Source organism: Barbus barbus, assembly GCF_936440315.1.
Source record: "Barbus barbus genome assembly, chromosome: 15".
Lineage (NCBI taxonomy): Eukaryota > Metazoa > Chordata > Actinopteri > Cypriniformes > Cyprinidae > Barbus > Barbus barbus.
In genome coordinates this window covers 19,185,971-19,209,021 of record NC_136743.1, presented here as the reverse complement: position 1 = coordinate 19,209,021, position 23,051 = coordinate 19,185,971, and the positions used below count along the sequence as shown (strand labels likewise).

Below are 23,051 nucleotides of genomic sequence, written 5' to 3'. Positions count from 1 at the left end.
GTAGATAATTTTTTAATTAAATGCATTTAAATGGGTCAGTTTAATAGAGTAAATTACCTTGACATGGAAAACATTGCCCTGTGCTCGCATAACCATTTCATTTGCTGGGATGGACTTACTGCAAGCCCTGCAGGCTCCGCTGTGACCGAATAATCTGTAGTGAATATCATAATCACAAATGTCTTTTAATAAGCAAGTCCTTATATTTTAATAAGCAAGTCTTTTTCCTCTCTCACAAACACAGGAAGGCATTTAAGCGTTTAAATCCATTTATGGTATAACTATTTGAACTTTTGCTTACTTCGTTTCCTCTATTAAAAGGATAGTACAACCAAAACTTTTATTCTGTCATTTACTCAATGAAAATCAGTGGGGTCCATTGCTGTTTTGAGCCCCAATTACTTTAATTCTATGGTCAAAAACAACTGAAACATACAGTACTTTTAAAATTTTTGGCATAAGTCAAATTATTTAAATTGTAATAAAAAATATGTAAATTAAAAATCAAGATGCCAAAAAAACAGTCAAAAATTAAGTTTTGATATATTTACAGTTGGAAATTAACCAAATATATTCAGGGAACATGATCTTTACTTAATATCCTTAATATATTAATATATATATTACTTAATGATTTTTGGCATGAGTGAAAAATCGATAATTTTGACCCATACAATGTATTTGGCTATTGCTAAAAATATACCCGTGCTACTTAAGACTGGTTTTGTGGTCCAGAGTCACATTTGTCTTCTTCAATGACGATAATTTGTATGCAAGAATGTACAGCTCAATCACAACATAATTGGGTGGGGGTCTTCAAATGGGTTGGACAAAGAGGGGCCTTATTTGACATACAGCACTCATTCTATTGTGATTTATTCTGTAGGAGTAGCAACGCATATCATTTTTACTGCAACCTATTCTATAGAAGAAGCATTACTTAATCTATAGGGATTTATATGGAAGTAACACAGAATTAATATTGTGATTCTATGAAAGCAGGACCACATTCTATATTTTATAATGAATCAATATTTCTCATCAGAAACATGAAGTTAGACTGGTTAAGAAGGCAGATGCACAGGAGGTACATGAATCAGTTACAAGAAAAATCTCCATATTACAATAATTAGAGATTAGGAAATGATGGAATGGTCTTAAACATGACATTCAGCAGGCTTTAATAATGTATAGTGCATTTCATTATGTTCTGTAAAACAATAAGAAAGTGTTTTTCTTTTTTAAATTGATAATTCAACAGATTAATTCTGCACATAGCTATCATGTTGATAGTTACTTTTACTGGAAAATGCTCTAATTTTTTAAAGGCATATAAAAAGAGTTACTACTGAAAGTGACAGAATTACCTTCAGCCAACAGAGGGAGGTGTTCTTCATAAATTTTGTGTCTGTCAATATATTATTTAGAAAGTATCACAACAACTGAAAACACAGCTCACATCACTGAAGAGTTCCTTAATGGGTTTTTTAAAGGTTTTTAATTATTATGAATAAAGCAAATATTACTTCACACACACACAACACACTTTAAAGATTGGTTCTTTATAGCAAGCTCAGAATGTTGTTTTCTAATAATAATAAAATAAATGCTATCTAAGAGATCATCTGGAGGTCTGCTTCCAAGGGTTCAGAGAACTTGGACTCTCTGGATGCTTCCAGGATTGATTTATGGACAGGTTAATTGCAGTAATATTGTTATTGCAGACCAGGAAGAATAGCCGTCCCATGACAGATAAATGTCACTCACACACCAGTGGAAGGTGGCGTGTTTTCACTGCCTGAAAGTGAAGTGCACAGCACTATATCAAAACTAACAGACACCACAACTAAATTGCAGGTCCACAACATATAAGAAAGGTCATTCTGTGCAAAACCAATTCATAATTGATTATGATACGCAAGGATGCACGCTGATATTGCTTTTCAGCTCCAATGGTTAACCTCATTTAAACTGCCAGATATTACCATATACGTTGAATTTCCACATTATTAGACCTTCACAAAATGGTCCGTAGCTGACAAAGCAACTGCTGGGTTATATGAGGTCTTGAATATGAAACTAGGTGCTCTATTAGTGTCTCTTTCTCAGAGCTCAGCAAAAAAAAGATGAGCTCAGGACTTCTGTTCGGATATGTTGTGCTCCCTGAGTGAATTCAAGTGGTCGTTTCTGTACGCAGAAGCTGTTGGTCTGTCCCGCTCACAGTACAGTTTTCCATTTGTGTAGTGAAAACGGTCACCGGGTACTAGCTGGTTATGGCAGATGGAGCATACAAAACACTACAAGAGTAAAGAAAGAAGTGACTGTGAGGAAAACATATTACAAGGTACCCTGTCCCCCCCACAACACACTACAGAATATCAGTCTATAAACCAGAAGTAAAAATGTAGATAATTTTTTAATTAAATGCATTTAAATGGGTCAATTTAATAGAGTAAATTACCTTGACATGGAAAACATTGCCCTGTGCTCGCATAACCATTTCATTTGCTGGGATGGACTTACTGCAAGCCCTGCAGGCTCCGCTGTGACCGAATAATCTGTAGTGAATATCATAATCACAAATGTCTTTTAATAAGCAAGTCCTTATATTTTAATAAGCAAGTCTTTTTCCTCTCTCACAAACACAGGAAGGCATTTAAGCGTTTAAATCCATTTATGGTATAACTATTTGAACTTTTGCTTACTTCGTTTCCTCTATTAAAAGGATAGTACAACCAAAACTTTTATTCTGTCATTTACTCAATGAAAATCAGTGGGGTCCATTGCTGTTTTGAGCCCCAATTACTTTAATTCTATGGTCAAAAACAACTGAAACATACAGTACTTTAAAATATCTTCTTTTGTATTTACCTTAAAAGGATAGTTCACCCAAAAATGAAAATTCTGTCATCATTTATCCACCCTTACATCATGTCAAACCAATGTATTTCTTTCTTTTAATGAACACAAAAGATGATATTTTAAAGAATGATGATAACCAAACAGTTTCCTTTCCCTATGACTAACATTGTAATTTATTTATTTATTTATTTTTCTGTCCGTACAATGGAAGTCAATTGAAACTGAAAGTGTTAAGTTCCCAAAATTCTTCAAAATATCTTCTTTTGTGTTCCACAAAAAAAGTGATACATGCTTGGAACAACATAATGGTGAGTAAAAGATGACACTTTTGGAGGACTATCACTTTAAGCCTAACCCCTTTCTCTTTACTATACTCCCAGAGAACACTTATTAGATGCATAAAAGAACTGCTCTCATTTATCTAGTATATTTGTTAGCTCAGGGTGTGAATGATTGTAAATTATCGAGGATGATGATAACAAAATAGAGTGTTGTTCCTTTAGTCTGACCTTATATAGTCACTTTTGCAGAGGATCAAGCCACACTTTGTGAAACACGATGAGCCAATTTCTGCCAGCTGGGCTTGACAGCATGAGCACTTGAGACAGTGGCAGTGCCAGTACCCATCCAAAGCAAACAGGAGGAAGCGGTCTGAAATCTTGCATCCACATCCAACGCACCGCTTCCATGCCGGGGCCCCCATTCTGACATGAGGCGGTTGTGCATTACAAGCAGTGTTTACCATAATAAATGGGTCACTACCTGGAATAGAATGCATGTAAACAGAACAAATGTTTCATTTAACTAGACAACAAATACAAACTGTATTCAATTAGTTTATAAGTATACATTAACCAGAGGGCCTCTATCTATATGTCAGTGACAGATACACAATCTTGTTAAATTAAACAAGTTCAACTCACTCACCTGCTTCACTACTTCATGCTTTCACAAACTCAATACAGAACAAATGATCGCGTTCAGTCTGTCAGTTCGGATAGACGCAGACACCCGTCCATTTCTTGTCTTTAGGCAAAAAGGAGAGGTAACTTCGTTTACCTACATTTAAATGACATCTCGCTTGCATCTCCTCCTGAGGTCTGAACGCTGTAAGTTACGCTGCTCTTTTATCAGACTTCTATCCCCTTTAAACATCCGTGAGGTGACGTCAGGCGCGCTTCAGCCAATCAACAGCAGCTTAAATTTTAGTCTCGTGCTGCTGAAGCAGCCCGGCAGATACAGATGCTAAATTATTGATGCTATCAACATCTGAATGAATGGCGCATTTGTCACTTGCACTATATTTAATGTACAATTTAAAATTTATTTTAATTGTAAATCACAAAATTAGCTGGCAGAAATTGATTTGTCAAAGTGACTTGAAGAAGTTTAAAAGAACTGCCTCACGTTTCTCATTCGGAGTCATTTACAATGAGGTCTTAATCACCCATATTAAAGACCTAATTACAGCTCACACAGCGTCATGGCCAAATCACTATGAAAAGAAACCTTGACAGCAGTCTGATTGCGTGGTAATAGAAATTCATCCGTGAGAAAAGGATCCTGGCTTTCTTATCATCTGTCTGTCATTTAGCCATGATTACCATCAGATTAAATACAATCAAAGCAGTTTGGGTGAAAAGTGGTAGTCATGGGAACCAGCAAAAACTGTTTATCTTGTCAAATGATCTTAATTCAAACCTGCTCATTCTAGATTACAGAGATGTAGGAGCTGAGAGGGAGGAAAGAGGGGAGAGGGTTGTGCTTGTTGGCTTCTGTCACTCATTATATGTCACTATTCAATGCAGAAAATTAGTCTCTGATGACATGACGAAGCCGTAAGGCTGGCTTAGTGTTGAGATATAGTGTGCTGTTTGCTTTGAGGAACTAAAACCTTCTATCTCCATGTTTAGTTTTATTTGGAGCCTGTTAATAGTTGTCACATATTCCCCGTTGTTTGTGAAGGTTAGGTGTTGGTTGTCTTCCCTAGCGTTTTGTTGGTTTTCTCTGTTCTGGTTCTTGTTTGCTTTGTTGGACATATTTTTTATTCTTTCTCTTTAGTTTATCTCATTCGGATCCAGTTCTCCCTTGTTTCTGAGTTCACCAAAAAACACGGTAGCTCTGTCATTCCTGGCTGCCAGAAATTCACTGTCAAAAGTATGTGACAATGTTATTAGTATATATTAGTGCCTGCATATTAAATTACATGATATAATGTTAATGTACCAAAATCTGCTTTTTACCTTAAAATGTACTGATAACCATAATAAAACAGGTCAAATAGAAAGTCACATGTTAAAGCAGAGTTGTAAGCGGCCTGTCTATTAAACATGGCCAATACTTGTAATTAAATGTGAACAGGATCATACACACAAAGAAAATACATAGGCATAGCCATCATAACACACATTAAATAAATAACAAAACATGTAAAGCAAAACACACTAATACGGTATATGATATACATAATATACACTATAAAAAGAACAACATGTATTTAGAATGTAATCATATATAATACCATGCAGAGTCTTCAGGGAATGTCCTTTTACTGTAAAATGTTCAGTAATTTATAGTAATTTGATTACATTTTTAATCGCAAAACCCATAAATGTGACATTGTATTACCGTAAACATACTTATGATATAATATTAAACCATTTACAGTTTTCACCTTTCACTATATGGTAAGGTTACAGTTAATCAGTTAACAGATTTTTACTTTTTACTCAATTTATATATATATTATTATTTTTTTTTTTTTACACACATTTTCTTTTACTGTTATACTTCCGTTTACCCCTACCCAATATTAAAAAGAGACATATGGACACATGTAGATGCGAATGAACCAGACTGGTTCACAAATGAGACTATTCTCAATGAGCTATTACTTTTTTCAGCCCCTATTGTTGGTTTTGCCTGTCTAGATTTCCTGTAAACGAGACCAGCAACCCCCCCCCCCCCATCTCCTGGATCATTATGTTTATGTAATGAGGTCACAGTCGTTGATCTAATGGCGGAGTGCATAGTTTGAGATGCGTGTAGGAAGGGGGGCGTAATGGAAAATAAGTTATTTTCTCCACAGCTCCATTTCTTTAATTGTTTACTGAGCAGAGGCATGTTGTGATGTTTCAGGTAAAGCACAGGAGTCACATTAACAAAAGAGCATGAGCTGTCTGAGCACATACAGGTCCTTTTAAAAAAATTAGCATATTGTCATAAAGTTCATTATTTTCTGTAATGTACTGATAAACATTAGACTTTCATATATTTTAGATTCATTACAACTGAAGTAGTTCAAGCCTTTTATTGTTTTAATATTGATGATTTTGGCGTACAGCTCATGAAAACCCAAAATTCCTATCTCAAAAAATTAGCATATTTCATCCGACCAATAAAAGAAAAGTGTTTTTAATACAAAAAAAGTCAACCTTCAAATAATTATGTTCAGTTATGCACTCAATACTGGGTCGGGAATCCTTTTGCAGAAATGACTGCTTCAATGCGGCGTGGCATGGAGGCAATCAGCCTGTGGCACTGCTGAGGTGTTATGGAGGCCCAGGATGCTTCGATAGCGGCCTTAAGCTCATCCAGAGTGTTGGGTCTTGCGTCTCTCAACTTTCTCTTCACAATATCCCACAGAGTCTCTATGGGGTTCAGGTCAGGAGAGTTGGCAGGCCAATTGAGCACAGTAATACCATGGTCAGTAAACCATTTACCAGTGGTTTTGGCACTGTGAGCAGGTGCCAGGTCGTGCTGAAAAATGAAATCTTCATCTCCATAAAGCTTTTCAGCAGATGGAAGCATGAAGTGCTCCAAAATCTCCTGATAGCTAGCTGCATTGACCCTGCCCTTGATAAAACACAGTGGACCAACACCAGCAGCTGACATGGCACCCCAGACCATCACTGACTGTGGGTACTTGACACCGGACTTAAGACATTTTGGCATTTCCCTCTCCCCAGTCTTCCTCCAGACTCTGGCACCTTGATTTCCGAATGACATGCAAAATTTGCTTTCATCCGAAAAAAGTACTTTGGACCACTGAGCAACAGTCCAGTGCTGCTTCTCTGTAGCCCAGGTCAGGCGCTTCTGCCGCTGTTTCTGGTTCAAAAGTGGCTTGACCTGGGGAATGCGGCACCTGTAGCCCATTTCCTGCACACGCCTGTACACGGTGGCTCTGGATGTTTCTACTCCAGACTCAGTCCACTGCTTCCGCAGGTCCCCCAAGGTCTGGAATCAGTCCTTCTCCACAATCTTCCTCAGGGTCCGGTCACCTCTTCTCGTTGTGCTGCGTTTTCTGCCACACTTTTTCCTTCCCACAGACTTCCCACTGAGGTGCCTTGATACAGCACTCTGGGAACAGCCTATTCGTTCAGGAATTTCTTTCTGTGTCTTACCCTCTTGCTTGAGGGTGTCAATGATGGCCTTCTGGACAGCAGTCAGGTCGGCAGTCTTACCCATGATTGCGGTTTTGAGTAATGAACCAGGCTGGGAGTTTTTAAAAGCCTCAGGAATCTTTTGCAGGTGTTTAGAGTTAATTAGTTGATTCAGATGATTAGGTTAATAGCTCGTTTAGAGAACCTTTTCATGATATGCTAATTTTTTGAGCTAGGAATTTTGGGTTTTCATGAGCTGTATGCCAAAATCATCAATATTAAAACAATAAAAGGCTTGAACTACTTCAGTTGTGTTGTAATGAATCTAAAATATATGAAAGTCTAATGTTTATCAGTACATTACAGAAAATAATGAACTTTATCACAATATGCTAATTTTTTTAAAAGGACCTGTACAGTTAGATAAACATCAGATGGAAAGTGTGAGACAGAGGCCTCATTATTTAGAGCCGGAACTGGCCGATGTCTTTTGAGCACAAGAAGTAATTTTCATCATTGCTCTATAATTGATTCTGTGAAACATTTGACAACGATGTGCATTTCTGTTCTGGTAATTTGAAGGACTTTTCCAAACAAATCTACAGAATTACTTTAGCTGGATATTTTAACGAAACTATTTACCCCTAATTAATGTATCCTTTCCCCACTGACGATAGCCAACAATTATGATGTTCATTAAAAATGAAGGGAAGCTGGACTGTCAATCAAACACAGAAAGGGATTGTTTGAAAGGCCCTTTATTTGTTGCTGTGACAGCTCAATCACCCATCATGATCTAACCGGGGGGAGGTAAAAACCGCCAACAATGACCATCAGAGGCTACAGACAGCCCTTCATTTGAGTGCTAATTAGAAAAATTATATCTCTGAAAGGCAGCCAGGTATCTGTTCCGTGTGTTGAGAGAGACAAGCTGAAGAGACAACAATGAGTTAATAGAAAAATTAATTATTTACACTATCTAGGCCAGGCCATTGAAAGAATGACTCAATAATGCTTTAATTGTGTTGCTGATTACATTTCCACTGAGATACACTCGAAAGCATATCAAAAGCCCTGTTTATTAAATGTATGTGCTCAGATGAGATAACATGGATATCGCAGCGGTGCACAGCACATCTTCAGCACATCTTGTGTGGTTCTCCTTAACATAATATCAGTGGTGAGCACTTCTGTGGAGGAGGAAAGGTTAGACCAATGGGTTACACGCAGTTATTTTAGAGCAAAGATGTTTGTGGTGGGGTTTTTTTTTTCTATATGAAAAGACATACATGGACCATCGGTCAAAATTTGGGGGTCAGTAATCTAGTTTTAAAGAAATTAATACATTTATTCAGCAATGATGCAATGAATTTTTTTTTTTTTTAATAAATGCTGTTCTTTTGGATCTTTCTATTCACCAAAGAATGCTGAAAAACGGTCCTAATAATATTAATCAGTCCAACAGTTTTCAAAATTCTTCTTGAACAGCAAATCAGCATATTTGACTGATTTCTGAAGGATCGAGTGACATTGACTTTGAAGACTGGAATCAAAATTCAGCTTTACAATCCCAGGAATAAATTAAATTTTAAAATATGTTCAAATAGAAATGAATATTTCATGATATTACTGCTTTTGCTGTATTTTAGAACAAACAAATGCAGCCTTGGTGAGCATAAGAGACTTCTTTCATAAACATGAAAAAATCAAAACCTTTTTTTGATGTTTAATCTGTGTTTGTGTTGTTAGTAACAAAAAAAGGTGAAGAATATTAAATAAAATATAATCCTCCATGTAGTTTTGTTTCTCCATTGTTTTAAAAAAGAGAGTACGTTTAGAAGACAGACACTGTGTGATATTTTATCAAAATTATAAAAAGGGAAGAATAAAACTAAATAAATCAAGCTCTTTTTATTATGGCCAACATATCTAAAAATCTACCTCAGCAATGTCAGCAGAAAAGAGCAAAGCTCCTGGAGTCTCCTTAATTTGAAATGAAAATCACATAGAACAGAGCAAATACAGGCTCACATGGTGGCACTCTGAAAAAAAAAGCAAAGATAAATATTATAAAATATATATTTTATATGTACAGGTTACTCTAGTGTTTCACATACAGTACAGACTGGTTTTGATACTCTAAAAACATCTAAAAGAACCTGTACAATGTCAAAATATTTTTACGGCGCAAATGAGAATTTGTCACAAAGACCTACTGTCTACTTATATTTTGTCTTGGAGATTTTAAGGGCAAATGTGCAATCCAGCACCCATTTCATGCACAAATGTGTGTTTAGTAAAGATCATGTATATATAAACACTGGAATTGTATAATGTATTCAGGAGACAAATTTCCATTTTCAAAAAGACATCAGTTCCAGTCTTGTAGTACCATCAAGGCACATGATGGCTGCCTATTTCCACATTTATGTTAATAATGACAATCTATGCAACTGTACCTACATTTCACATTGGAAAACAACTCCTCACCTATTCATATGCTGAGATATCAAGTCATATTTACACTGGCTGTAATAACAGCTCTGTGTTACAGGTGAAAAAGGCACAGTCTTGATGAATTTAGATGAGCCTTTCTTTCATTGAACGCATTTAAAGTCCATGATCTCTAAATCAAAGCAGCAGACCAATGGTATGTTGCCATGAGAAACAAAGTATGTTTAAACTACATAAACAAAAAAAGTCATAAAATATATAAAAATAATTTCCGTTTACCGAGAACAAGCAACAGTACAATAATTCACATGCAGATAAACATTTCATCTTCAATTCTTTATCCTCTCATTTTTAAACCTTTTGGTCCAGCTGTAACTGTAATGACCAGTATTTACATATATTTGTAGATAAAAATATATTATCTGCAATTGCTGAAAAAATGCAGGACTGAACCCCAAGCAGAAGGTTCTGTTTTAAAAATGGCAAACAGAAAAATGTGGATAGTTTTTTTTTGGTATTTCAAAGACAAGATATATGATGTGTTTTTAACCATGTGAAGTACATCCACATCTGTGTTTTTCTAATAAATCCCATAAATAGCCTTATGAAAGTCCAAGAAATAAAGTATTCCTCATTTTACTATATTGAAAAAATTACTTTGTCAGCTGGATAAGAATGTTTAGTAGTCATCTGTACTTTTAAGATAAGTTAAAAAACTCCCAGCATCAATCAGTCCAAAAAAACAAAACTATAAGCATTAACGTATTAAATAAGTACAATAGCAAAACGTTCTGAAATGTGGCAGCACCTGTATCAAATCCCTATGGCAGAAAGGTGATGGTTGTCTTGAATAACGACACAAACAAGACCTGTCACTTTTAAAGCTCATTAGAGAGCTTTTAAGCCTTCTTTCAAATGATATGTATTATATGAGGGGATAAAGCTCTTGACAGCTATTTGGCCCCAATACGATTCCCTGTGGCACAGACTAGTTTCAGTTGCTCTGCACACATCCTGATGGAGAACAGTCGGGCAGAATGGATTGCGTCCTCCCTCCAGTGTTTCCGACCACACCATAACAGTGTTATGAAGCACCGCTGAGTCTCAGGTAGTCTTTGGGTAGATTTTCTCATAGAAGAAGTTCTGCGCCAGTAGGTACAGTTCTCCATCTTTTTCTCTCACCGCGTGAGCCCGAATGTACTGGAACTGCTCTAGTGCAAACTCATAAAACTCATTCTCCATTTTCCAGATGTCTGACTGCTGCAGTCTGGCTATAGACTCTTTGGTGGGTGGCTTCTTCTCGCTCGTTTTCCTTAGGTGCGATTTCTTCCCTTTAGAAACAGACACAAACATTTGACAAAAATATCTAATAGACTTGTTAAAACATTTTCTCTGCAGTCGTACCTGTCCGATAGAGCTCTGTGGCCCCCTTAAAAAAGCGAGGAAGTGCCGCCTCCAACATCATAACAAAGTCTTCCAACTCCTCTGTCACTCCAACTAACATGTATTCATTCACCAGGTTGTATTTGGCTTGCTCCAAAGCCCATTTGCTGCCCATGTTCCTGTGAAGAAAAATATGTAGCAAGAGTCCTACAAGTAGTAGATCTGAATTACGCATAAGAGAACAGCCTACCAGCACTCAGAGTAATGACCACAGAAGAAGGGAATCTGAAGCCACAGTTTCTCTGGAGCACAGTCAGATCCTCCAGCAGCTACACACTCATCAAACGTCTGAAACACACACAGATCTTGGAGTTGAACAAAGAAAAACGTTAAGCTTTATTAATAGCAAAGAGAATAATTATGGTGGCACAAACTGTGGTTATAGTAATGGATGTAATAGAGTTTTATTACTTTCTTTTTGTTTTTGTAATGTCATGTCATCTTCATGGCATTCTAGTAAAATGTTTAACAGTCATTGGACAAAAGAAAGAACAATATTTAAGAATATTTGAACTTTTTACATAATACATAAATAGTTCCATTATTTATCATACATTTGACAAAATAATATTTCAATATTAAAAATATTTAACATGACATTGTCCTAATATTATTATTTTGTAATGATTTTTACTAACACAATAACTTTTATTTTGTGAACTTATACTTTACAGTCGTGAAATTCATCATTAAAAACAGGATAAAAGTAGACAAAATAAACATCTCACCTTTTTGTCCCCTTGCTTTCTGCGTCGCAGACCTGGTCTGTAGTCATCACCGAAGCGCAGGAAATAGTAGTAAGACACCAGACGCTCAATAGGGTCCCGGATTACATTTATGTAAATAGGCTTTTTCTTCACTCCAAATCTGATAATGAGATGGGAAAGGAAATGTAATTAGTAATGTATTGGTATAGTTGTATTAACACATGTTTTGGGCATTTAGGCGTAATTAAATAGTTGCTTTATGCATGAAGGTAAAGGGAGACCCACAAAACTGGAAACTAACAATATGATTGCATTGTTTAAAATTAGCTTGCTGCAATTCCCTTCACAACCACCAGGAGTCAGCAGCATCAAACTGCTTTCTGTGTTGTTGAGAATGTAAAACAACATCCTTTCATGTTGACATTGAATGCAAAACCTGAAACCACTCTAAACAGCATTACTCATGCAAAACACATTGACCACAACAGATCTGAACAGAGAAACAAAATGACAGGAGCACATAATACATACTTGGTGAAGTCCAGAAAGGAAACATGTCCATGGTAGAACGCAGGTTTCATCTCTTTCCAGAACGTCACATTCTTTACAAACCGTACCTGAAACATAAATAAATCATTTTAAAAAATTTAATAAATCACTTAAGGATTTGCCCTGAAAAAAAAGTCAACCTTTTTAGAGTTTAATGACAGAAACTTGCATTTTAAGTCCTCAAGATAATATAAAGCTACCACAATATAACATCTGCTGTAGCGCACTATTAAGAAATTATTTGTGCCTTTTAGAGGCTGTTTGGGGGCATTTCAGTAAATGGAAACATTTGGATCCTTCCAGCATTATAATGTGTTGTTCGGATGGCACTAACAGTGAGCATGCACAACTGACCTGATCCTGAAGAGACATGACGGGATTGTTTTTGGTGGTATTGATGTGCAGCACATGGTAGTGGTTCTTGTTGCACAGGTCGTAGGCGATGTTGGTGAAGGAGGTACTTGCTGTTTTGGGCACTCGGTTGTAGATGACCACCAAATCGTCCTCCTCTACAAGGGCCTCCTTCGCCCCCTCTCGAATGTGCCGTTGCTCAATCTCTCGTACCTCATGTATGGCAATAGCTCGTTCTGGAATGGAGGAGAAGACAAGGAGACATTTAAGCAAAATACAGAATTTTGAGCTTGTTGCCTTAGTGACCTGGTGCTAAAAGGCTTTAAGATTTTTTTAAATAATAATAATAATTTTAAAAACTTACACTCAACAATAACAATAATGTTGTAATTTAATTCATAAATTTAATATTTTAAATATATATTTTTGACAAAGGTAAAAAAAAAATATATATATTTTTTTATATTACATATATTTGAATATGAGCATGTGGCCTCAGTGACATGGTGCTAAAAGGTGTTGAGAATTTTTAATAACATTAATAATAGTAATAATTTAAAAAATCCTTACAAATGTGAACTTGCACTCAACAATGACAATAATGTTCTAATTTAATTAATATATTTAATTATATCTATAATATATATTTTTGACAAAGGTAAAAACAACAACAACCTTAATTCTATATTTTTAGTTCTGTATGGAATGTTTTAAAATTGTTTTGAAAGTAATGAATTTTAGAGTTTAGAGAAATGTGTCTACTCATTTCAGAAAAAAGTATCCTACATACCAGCTAATTATTTTATGCAAACTGTTGACTGTTTTGAAATTGCAATTTAGTGAATTCCTCTTCCTGTCATTTGAATTCAAATTCCAATTCAACATCCTGTGAGCATATGCAGTACAATTTCTCATGAATGTTTGAAAGAAAGCCAATTCTTCAAATTCAGAATTTTGACCAAACATGCTATTTTTTATTTTATAAAAAATAAAGACAATATGAACAAAATTGACTTTGCAGTTGAAACAGAAAAGGTCCTGTGGTCTGGTAATACTCGTGAGATGGAAATTTGACAGTGTACACGATGTGGTGACAGTAGTGTGTGAATGTGAGCAGGCGCTCGGACAGCTGCTACTGTGAGGTGATGATGTCAAGCCAACTACAGCACATTCCCACTCAACTCTGACTGTTCTCGGGTCAAAGAGCCCAGTCTCCAACCATCACATGTGGATAACTGCTCTCACTCACCAAATCTGTTGCTAAGCCACATTATGGTGTCCCACGACAACAGAGAATAACTTGTTACGTTTGCAAAAAGGAATAGTTTACATTTTCTAAAAATTCTCTCTCCCTCAAGCATCCAAAATTTAGATGAGTTTGTTTCTTCATTGGAACAGATTTGGAGGCGTATTACTTCACAAGATGTTAATTGATGGACTAGAGTCGTGTGGATTACTTGTTGATTATTGAGATGTTTTTATCTGTTTGGAATCTCATTCTGACGGCACCCATTCACTGCATTCATGACCAAACAGGATTCATTAAATCTCACTCAGCTTCGGATAACTTACGCAGGTTATATCATATTATTAATTCAAAGAATAGTTTTTCCTCTCCTTGCGCAGTATTATCTCTAGATGCGATGAAAGCTAGAATGGAACTATTTATGGGCGGTTCTACAGCATCTGGATCTGGAATCGAGTTTCATAAATATGATAAAAGTTCTGTATGCCAATCCAGCAGCCACTGTTCTCACAGGTGCTGTTCGCTCTATTCGACAATCTGAACTATTTCTCCCATAAATATACAGAATACTCATCATCATATTTCTTAGTTTGCTGATGATATCTTATTGTTTTTGGAGAAGCCGTCACATTCTGTTCCTCATGCTGAATTTCTTTGACCATTTTGGATCTCTCTCTGGGTGTAAAATGAATTGGAGTAAGTCATGTTTACTTCCCCCTCAATTCTAAAATTGATTCCATGTCTCTTTCTATATCTATTCCATTGGTTCAAAACTTTAAGGGATAGATGTTTTTCCTTCCCTGCGGGAAATCGTCTCAAAAAACTATAATGGTATTCTAGCCAAAGTATCCTCAGATTTGGAAAATTGGTCTCGTCTTCCTACTTCTCTTCAGGCCCGTATATCTGTGATTAAAATTAATGTTCTCCTACGTATTAATTTCTTTTCTTCCATGATTCCTCTCGCTCCACCGGTTGGCTACTGGAACAAACTAGATGCATGTGTTTCACGGTATATATGGGATGGGAAACGTCCTTAAACTGACTTCCTTACAACGATGTAGATTACATAGAGGTCTTTCTTTCCCTAATTTTAGACTGTATGCTCAAGCCTTTTCCCTCCGCCCCTTAGCAGTTTGGTTTGATCCTGACCCTTCTGTGTCTTGGAAAGCAATTGAGGAATCTATTGTTTATCCGTATAAATTGAAGCATCTTGTTTTTTCAGGGGTTCCGCTTAGGCAGTGTTAATCTCGGTTTGGTCCCATTGTAACCCATCTCCTCTCCACATGGAAGGATGTTTAAAGACGTTCACAACTAGGTACAAAATGGCATAGGCATTCGCCTATTTTCCACTATGATAACCTTTGGTCAGGCAGTACTCAATTTCATTGTCTGCAATGGACAAATAATGCAGTAAACATTCTGGGAGATATCTATGATGATAGTGGTTTAAAATCCTTCCAGAATCTTAAAACTCAATATAATCTGCCAGGCACCTCCTTTTTTATGTATTTGCGCTTTAGATCGGCCCTACGGGCGTATGGGATGCCTTGGAACTCTCAACTGTCTGTTCACCCTTAGTGCAAACTAATCCTTCCTTCTGAGGAATCTCCCTCCTCTGCTTCAATCATCTATCTCTTTCTTCTTGAGCATTCATGCAAACCTTTATCTATTACTACTGTTTGGGCTAAGGATCTTAATGAGGATGTGCATGTTTTATTTTCTGATCAGGTATGGGGTATGTTTAAATTGTCTTCTAAAAACCCTAATCACCAGGGGGGGGGGGGGGAGTGCCCCTCTCTCTCACCTTTTTTGGACTCAGCTCTCACAGGACCTGTCATATTTGTTGGGTACTGAGATATGTTTGACTCCGCACCATTTTTTCATGAATGACTTTTAGGACTTCACCTTGTCCGTCCAACAAAGATCTTTACTGTTAGCTGCTCTCACAGCAGCAAAAAAATTTCTAGTCAACCGTTGGAATCCTCCTCACACAATGGACAGACGAACCTGGACGGTGTATTTGTTGGACATTATCTCGATGGAACTCTCTACTTCTCGTATACATGGATCTAACGTGAAAACTGTAAATTCATGGAATTCAACTTTTAATGTTGTGTCTTCTAAAATCTTTGTAAAAATTATTTTATTGTTATTTTTTTAAGTTTACCAAGGGGTGGGTTTTAAATTTGTGCAGCTGCTTTTTGTTTTGTACTGCTGTTCCATAAAATAAAACTCAAACAGTTGTTAACAAAAAAAAAAGAAATATAGTCATAAGCAGCATTCATTATTAAATAGGCCAATGACACTAATTTCGGGGGGGCCCAAATCAATGACATTACTCAAATACAGATGAAAAAAAAAATTACACATCTACTAAGACAAGCATGTTTTAACTTTTACATATATAGTTAGTTAGTTGTTGTTTTGCCATGTCAGTATAAGGCTATCTTCATGGCAAAAACAAGAGTTGAAATAATACAATTTACAAGTACAAAATAAAACTAAATAAACTAAAATACAGCAGACAAAATTATACAAGATTTTTTTTTAATTAACATGATAAAAATCTAAAATCTTTTCAGGTAAAATCTTACTAAACAAGTCCCTGAGTGAGCGTACTTCAAAAAAAAAAAAAAGTGTTTTACTTGCATTAAAACTGGGGCAGTCCAATAAAATATGTTTAATGAAAAGGGGGGTGTTTGCATAAGCAAAAAGGCATGGGTCAAATATTGTATGACCTATACCACATTTTTTGTATATGTAAATATTAAAACAAAATTACTTTTGTAAATAAAGAATTCAAAAATCACAAAAATATTACATTTTTAAGAACTTAACATGCATTTTAAACTACATTTTTATTTTTTAATATAACGGAGACTGTCTTTTTGACCCAATTATATATTTTTAGATCATAAACCGATATAAAACATACAACATAATAATGCATGTGAAATGACAGTGCAAAAAATGTTAATGGTAAAGTTGAGTGTCTTGTTCCAGTAAAGGCCAAAAATAATAAGATGAGGGAATTAAATTTAATATCTACAAGTGTCAAGCTGCTCAGGAGGAGCAGAGAATTTATTGCAGTCAGCTGCCAAACCTGACAAGTTATACTCTGACTGATGTCTTTTCAATGATTCAAATCAGGTTACATTCTTTCCTTAGATAGAACAAATCATTCCTTCAGTCATTTTTGCCTCTGTGACTCTACAACATGGAGGTCACTGTAAGGTCATTTTATGTTCAAGCTTGCTCCAGAAGTGGCATTATCATGCCACAAGAACATTTACAGCCTTGGCAGAATGACTTAGGCGGAGTAAGAGAAACGGAGTAGTGGGGTTAAAAAAAAACAGGCCTGAAGTATGCCCTGTCTATACAAAGAGGCCATAAAAATCGACTAAGAAATGCGAGCAGCTGTACGCCTCTGGTATTCAGGGGGGCTTTGAAGTTTTAATAAACAGTTAGTAAAGCATTAAAGTGCATTTGCAGGTAAAAATTTTTTTTCGAATGAATGTATAACCTTGTATGAAAATACCACATGAACCGTTAATGCAGGATTTGAAAATGTTTTACAAGACGCGAAGGCACAAATTTAGATGAAAAAGTGAGCCTTTCCTGGACAGTTCTCAAAAAAGTTTTTTTTTCAACATCGCGTCATATTACGTCACATAATGGAGTCGTGTGCCGCACTCTGCTTTGAGCGCGTGCGAGTCAGTGTGTTTTCGGTAGTTATTTTTATTTCATATTTATCATTGTCATGGTAAATTGTGTTTGTGGAGGTTGCACAAACTCCAGCCTGTCAGGACATCGAGTCCACAGGTTTCCTAACAAGAAATAGGACGATATCTTCCGGGCCTCGGTGCGTTAGTGCAGGCGAAGAGACTGGACTTCACTAATGCATCTGCTTCAAACACCGCGGTGGTGTGTAACTTAACAGATGTGATGGAGGCCAAGTGGAAAAGCATGGTCAGCAGTGAATGTGATCTAAACTTGTGCTTGCTTCTCCCAGCATATGCCGTCTGAGAGAGGAATACTGCAGGTCACCGCAGGCTCCAGGAGAACACAGCACTGTCATGTCCACTACACCTGCTCCTCTCTCCAGATCCCTCCAGTCAGAGGATCAGCATGATGAGGCTGTTGGTGTATATCTAGCACAGCCTTCAACATTTAACACACTTTAACAACACATTAGTGTGATACCCAGACTGAAAGATTGTTAAATGTTTTTAAATGGGTCAGATGGTATTTCTTTTGGTAGTATATGTTTGGTACATCTACATACATATATATATATATAAACAGTTGAAATGTGTTTTGAGTTGGGTATTAACAGTGCTATGAAATAATATTTATGATTTAGTGCTGTATAAATAAAACTGAATTGAATTAACCATAAATGCAGATCTGCTTGTTTGCGATTTTATTTTTTTATTGATTGGCCCCATTTTGTTGACATTCAAAACCTTTATAAAGTCCTCCTTCCTCTGTAAACTATCTTCTAATAGCTGACACAACACATGCAGGTAAGGGCTGCCCAGAACACCATAGGCCCAGCGGACAACTTATCTGTATGCTGTCATTATTGATTGTGTTATACCAATGGCATCAAAAAGTGTTACTTATAGGTAGTCATGACCTAAATAGAGTTAACTTGTAATTGAGAATCAAAATTATTCAGACGGTTTTAATATTAAAATCTTTAACTATGCATTTATACAAGTATTTATCTTAGAGTAATAAATGATTTCTGCCCTAAAATGTGTCTGCTGGCCTGGAGAGGTCTATGCTTTCCTCGCATTTCCCACACAAGCACCTATGAATCAAAAACGTGTTTATCTCTCTCTCCTGCGGTGACAAGAAAACACTATCACGTAACGTTAGTGTCGGATATTAACGAGTGTGACACGCCTGATCAATGCTTATTAGTTTCTATTACTGGTAGTATCAATACTAGCATTGCTATTGCCTGATTACATTAGCTAACGTGTGTATATCTGTAAGCTAACACTGATCTCTCACCAAACACCTGCCCTGTTCTCCTCACATCAACTCAATTAGTCTTCCCTGACCGTTGTTCTGTCTAATCCTGGCGTGTCCTGCTCTCTTGGCTGCATAGCAGGCTCATCATTTTATCTGTGGTCCGTCATACGAGTGTAAATACACATTTAAAATTTCCTCAGCGTCCGAACTGTCTGCGATCCTTTGTTTTCCTGTGGTTTAAATGGACCGCTCTCCCTTTTGATGTGTCATTTCCGGTTTTGGCGCGTTTCAGATGCGGAAGTAAAATTCTCTCACAAAAACAACTCCAGAAGCCTTAATAGCGTATTTTAAAGTATATTGTAAAGAAAATCTAGTTCCTACAGTATTTTTCTATACATCCACCCACTGGAGTCTCTAACCTGCAATATGCCCTTTAAGCTCATGATCTGCCACAGGTTATGTACCATCTGGTTACTATTTTACTGTAAAACATTTTAAAAGTTTTTTTTTTCACAGTTAAATTATAATTATACTTCACAATTTGACTGTTTTCAAGGTATTTTTGATCAAATAAATGCAGGCTTAAGAGACTTGTGTCATACATCTTACCAACCACCAACTTTTGAATGGTAGTGTAAATGTTGGGACTTTTATATATTAATATTTATAAGACTGATTAATAAACCAAACATTAAAAGACACACATCTTATAAATCTATTCATATTAGAACCGCTACAAAAGCATTTGTTTAGTTTATATGTCATCCGCTGGCTCTGAAACCTTCAACAATCAACAGCGCTTTCAAAGTCTTTAAGCATCATAAACACGGCTATTTTGGATCTAAAAATGTACAGTAGTGAATGTGTTGGTGCCAAGCCATAACACATAGGCTTAGTTTCTTTCACAGTCCCATCAGGGCTAAAAACAGTACCGATCTGAAACATTTTCAAAGGGAATCCCAGAACTTCCATTAGCAAATGGAGACAAATTACTATCAGGTTAGATATCAAATAACTTTCGGATGCTCATGAACCATGAAAGCGCATGTCAGATGCCATCATTAGAGCAAATGGAACGATAATAAATCAATCAACCTTTCGAAATGTGACACGAAATATAGTCAGTAAAAACACTGTTGAAGTATTGAGTCAAATTATTAAAACAGTTTACACTAGGTATGTGCTAAAGACTCCATTTGTTCACAGTCAAACAAGTTGTGCAACAGGATGACAGGTTCAAAAACATCATCAATTTATGCAGCGCTGAGACTGACAGCTTTCTCCAGGTCTACCCAGATGGAAACCTTCCTCTCACCTTTCCGCCTGCTAACAGGTCTCATATTCCTCTGCAGTTGTGCAACTATTCATAGAGCAAAAAGCTGTTAGGTGATGTGAGTAACTCAGCATGAATGGTGGGAACCAGCTAACCCAAACAACAGCAGCTAGCCAATTGTTAATGCAAAGAATGTTGCTTATTCAAACAAAGCATTATAATAATTTGAGCAAGGCAGAGATGCAGCTCTGTGAAGGTGCTGTGAAACAGATATGATGCTTTACAGTCCAAACGGAGAAGCATTCAGAATAGCCTGTATTGGACATGAAATAGCCCATAGACATGTGGCCTGTGTTTGGAATCACAGCACTCAACCAAAATACAAAAGCCCTGCTGGCACGTGTACTTCGCAGATGTTTAAAATAACTGATTTTATTCATTTCAATAGATTAGTTGTGATAAGCAGAAAATATTTTACTTAGACATGCAAAATGACTTTAAATAAGTCATTTTTTTACATTTTTTATATGCTTTTTAAAATAGGAAAATTTCTACTTCGTAAATTATTATTATTATTATTATTCAGTGTTTTTATGTTGCACTCTGTCACCGAAGCAAGTTCCTAGTTTGTGAATTGTGTTTGCAGACAATGGCAATAAAGTTTCTGATTCTGATTCTGAAAAGGTTTGAAGGTATTCTTAATTTACTTAGATAATTCTGGATGTTCTGTCAACACTGAGATATTTATGAATACTCGTATGATAGCATTTTTTATAAAACCGCTATTTCACCTATTCACTCAGCTCTCGTGGGTTTTTATAATCGTAGGTAATTATATTTGTATTAGGGTCAAAGACAAAAAAAAAAGAGTTTGAGCATACAAATAATAAGTGTAATACTGCTTTAAATTGTTGCCCCCCCCCAAAAAAAAAATTAAAAGGTTTTCTGTTTAATTTAATTGCAATTTAGTTTTTGTTTTTCTGAGCAAAAAATACATACATTTTCCCCTGATTTACAGAAGACCACTAAAATGTAATTCAGTGTAACAATTCAATTTATGACATATTAAATACTCGTTTAGAAGTTGTTGCATAAATCTTTCTAATACCTCAATATATGAATAGTACATCCATTATGAGTTATCTAAAAGTAATTTTATTAGTTTACTTTACATGTGAAAATTGTACCAACTCCAAACTTTTAAATAGGAGTGTGAATAAGATTTTTAGATAATTCTCCTAATTTTAAGCAGGTTCTGTTAATAACTAGAAACAGCATTAAAGAAAAGAGGAAAAAAAACACAATGGCTTCTCAGTTTAATATTTTGTTGTTGGTGATTACATTTTTTTTTACTGTGGTAACATTTCAGTAGATGGAGGTGAATACCTGTTTGAAAGCACCCTGTAGTTTCAATTCATTTATTCACTGAGGAGGTTTTTTTATTGGTCAGTATTTGTAATAATTAAATAATGACATGCTTTTATATCTGACAGTGTTGAGCCATATTAATGGGCAAGGAAAAAACAAACAATAAACTGGAAAATATTGCCAAATATGTTGAACAGATTAATCCAAAAGAATGTCTTGATTTCAGTGTTTTGTCCCTGAAGACTCGAGCATAAGTGAGTGGCATGTAGCTAATAGTGCAACAGATAAATGCTTGAATACTGACGAAGGAAAATATCCATTGCACAACTAAGTGGGTCAAAACTGATACTGGATCTTGCTTGAATGAAAATGCAGCTGCTGTCTGAGACATGATGGACCATGTAGTCCAAACACACGACTGCTCATTACCTCCCTTAAAATAGTACTGAGGAAAACAAATCACACCGTGACAATGTTGACAAACGGGCACAAACCAGACTTTGCTGGTTTCTAGTCTACAAATGATTTCAAGATACTTTATTGGAAAGGAAAGATACTTACCCAGCTTCCCCCGTGACTCCTCAAGCTTCTGAATTTGGTTTTCCAAAAAGATCATCGCAATGGCGAAGGCCAACAGGGCCAGGAGCTGAAACTTCGGCGGCATCTTTAACCTTAAAAGCCCCATCAAAAAAATCCAGCAGAGAGAGGACATGCCGTGACCGAGAACTTTATGACACACAGTTCATGGATGCAAAGAACAGTGCTTCCATGATTCCCACAATCGAATATAATCACTCACAACAAACTACACTACAGTGGACACTTACTACCGCAACAAAAACAGTTCCGTGTAAAATTATGTATGTTTATCGCATCCGAACAGCTCAGACTATGCTTCGCTTGAGTAGCAGCTGTAGTGTACGTTCATTTGTTGATAAATCCTGGGAAGTATAGGCACGTTGTGTCAGTGCGCATGCGCATTCGCCGGTTGGTCAGCTGTCGCTGTATGACTGGATAATCTCACATCACTCAGATAAATACGACTTCTGTCCACTGTCCAGACAACAACACATCACATTTACAGTCAACTGTTCATGTATACATACATATATTTAAATTATATTTTCTGTAATTAAAAAATATATATTAATTGCATAAGAATGAGCATAAGATCACACATAAAATCCCCTTATATTTCCAATTCTGCACATAACACAACTTCCATGCCATAAAAGCGTGTTGATAAAATTTTGAGATAACAATACTATGAGGTATAAAAAAGAAATTCAATCAGATTTGTCCAAACTCTTTCTAAGCCATTGCACGTTTGAAGAAATGTAGACACATATGCCAATTATTGTTTATTATTTTTGTTGCCAATTGTTAAACAGTTTAAATCAAGGGGAAACTGTTATTCTTTCAAACAGCTTGTT

At 36.1% G+C, this 23,051-nt stretch overlaps 2 protein-coding genes across 2 annotated transcripts; both read right to left on the bottom strand.

The window, feature by feature from the left end:
* Positions 1-2,132: 2,132 nt before the first annotated feature.
* Positions 2,133-4,347, bottom strand: LOC306881566 (LIM domain transcription factor LMO4-like; the record flags this gene model as incomplete). Its single annotated transcript, XM_079435752.1, has 4 exons — positions 2,133-2,297; positions 2,462-2,558; positions 3,372-3,624; positions 4,338-4,347. The coding sequence occupies 4 exons, from the start codon at positions 4,345-4,347 to the stop codon at positions 2,133-2,135; spliced, it is 525 nt and encodes a 174-aa protein (XP_079291878.1).
* Positions 4,348-9,141: 4,794 nt separating this feature from the next.
* On the bottom strand, positions 9,142-22,653 carry LOC306880849 (heparan sulfate 2-O-sulfotransferase 1-like). The gene is made up of 7 exons (XM_079434636.1): positions 22,180-22,653; positions 12,752-12,984; positions 12,380-12,465; positions 11,870-12,008; positions 11,332-11,429; positions 11,103-11,260; positions 9,142-11,029 (listed from the first exon to the last, which is right to left on the bottom strand). Exons 1-7 carry the CDS (start codon positions 22,328-22,330, stop codon positions 10,803-10,805), a joined length of 1,092 nt encoding a protein of 363 aa, XP_079290762.1. The 5' UTR covers positions 22,331-22,653; the 3' UTR covers positions 9,142-10,802.
* Positions 22,654-23,051: the final 398 nt, after the last annotated feature.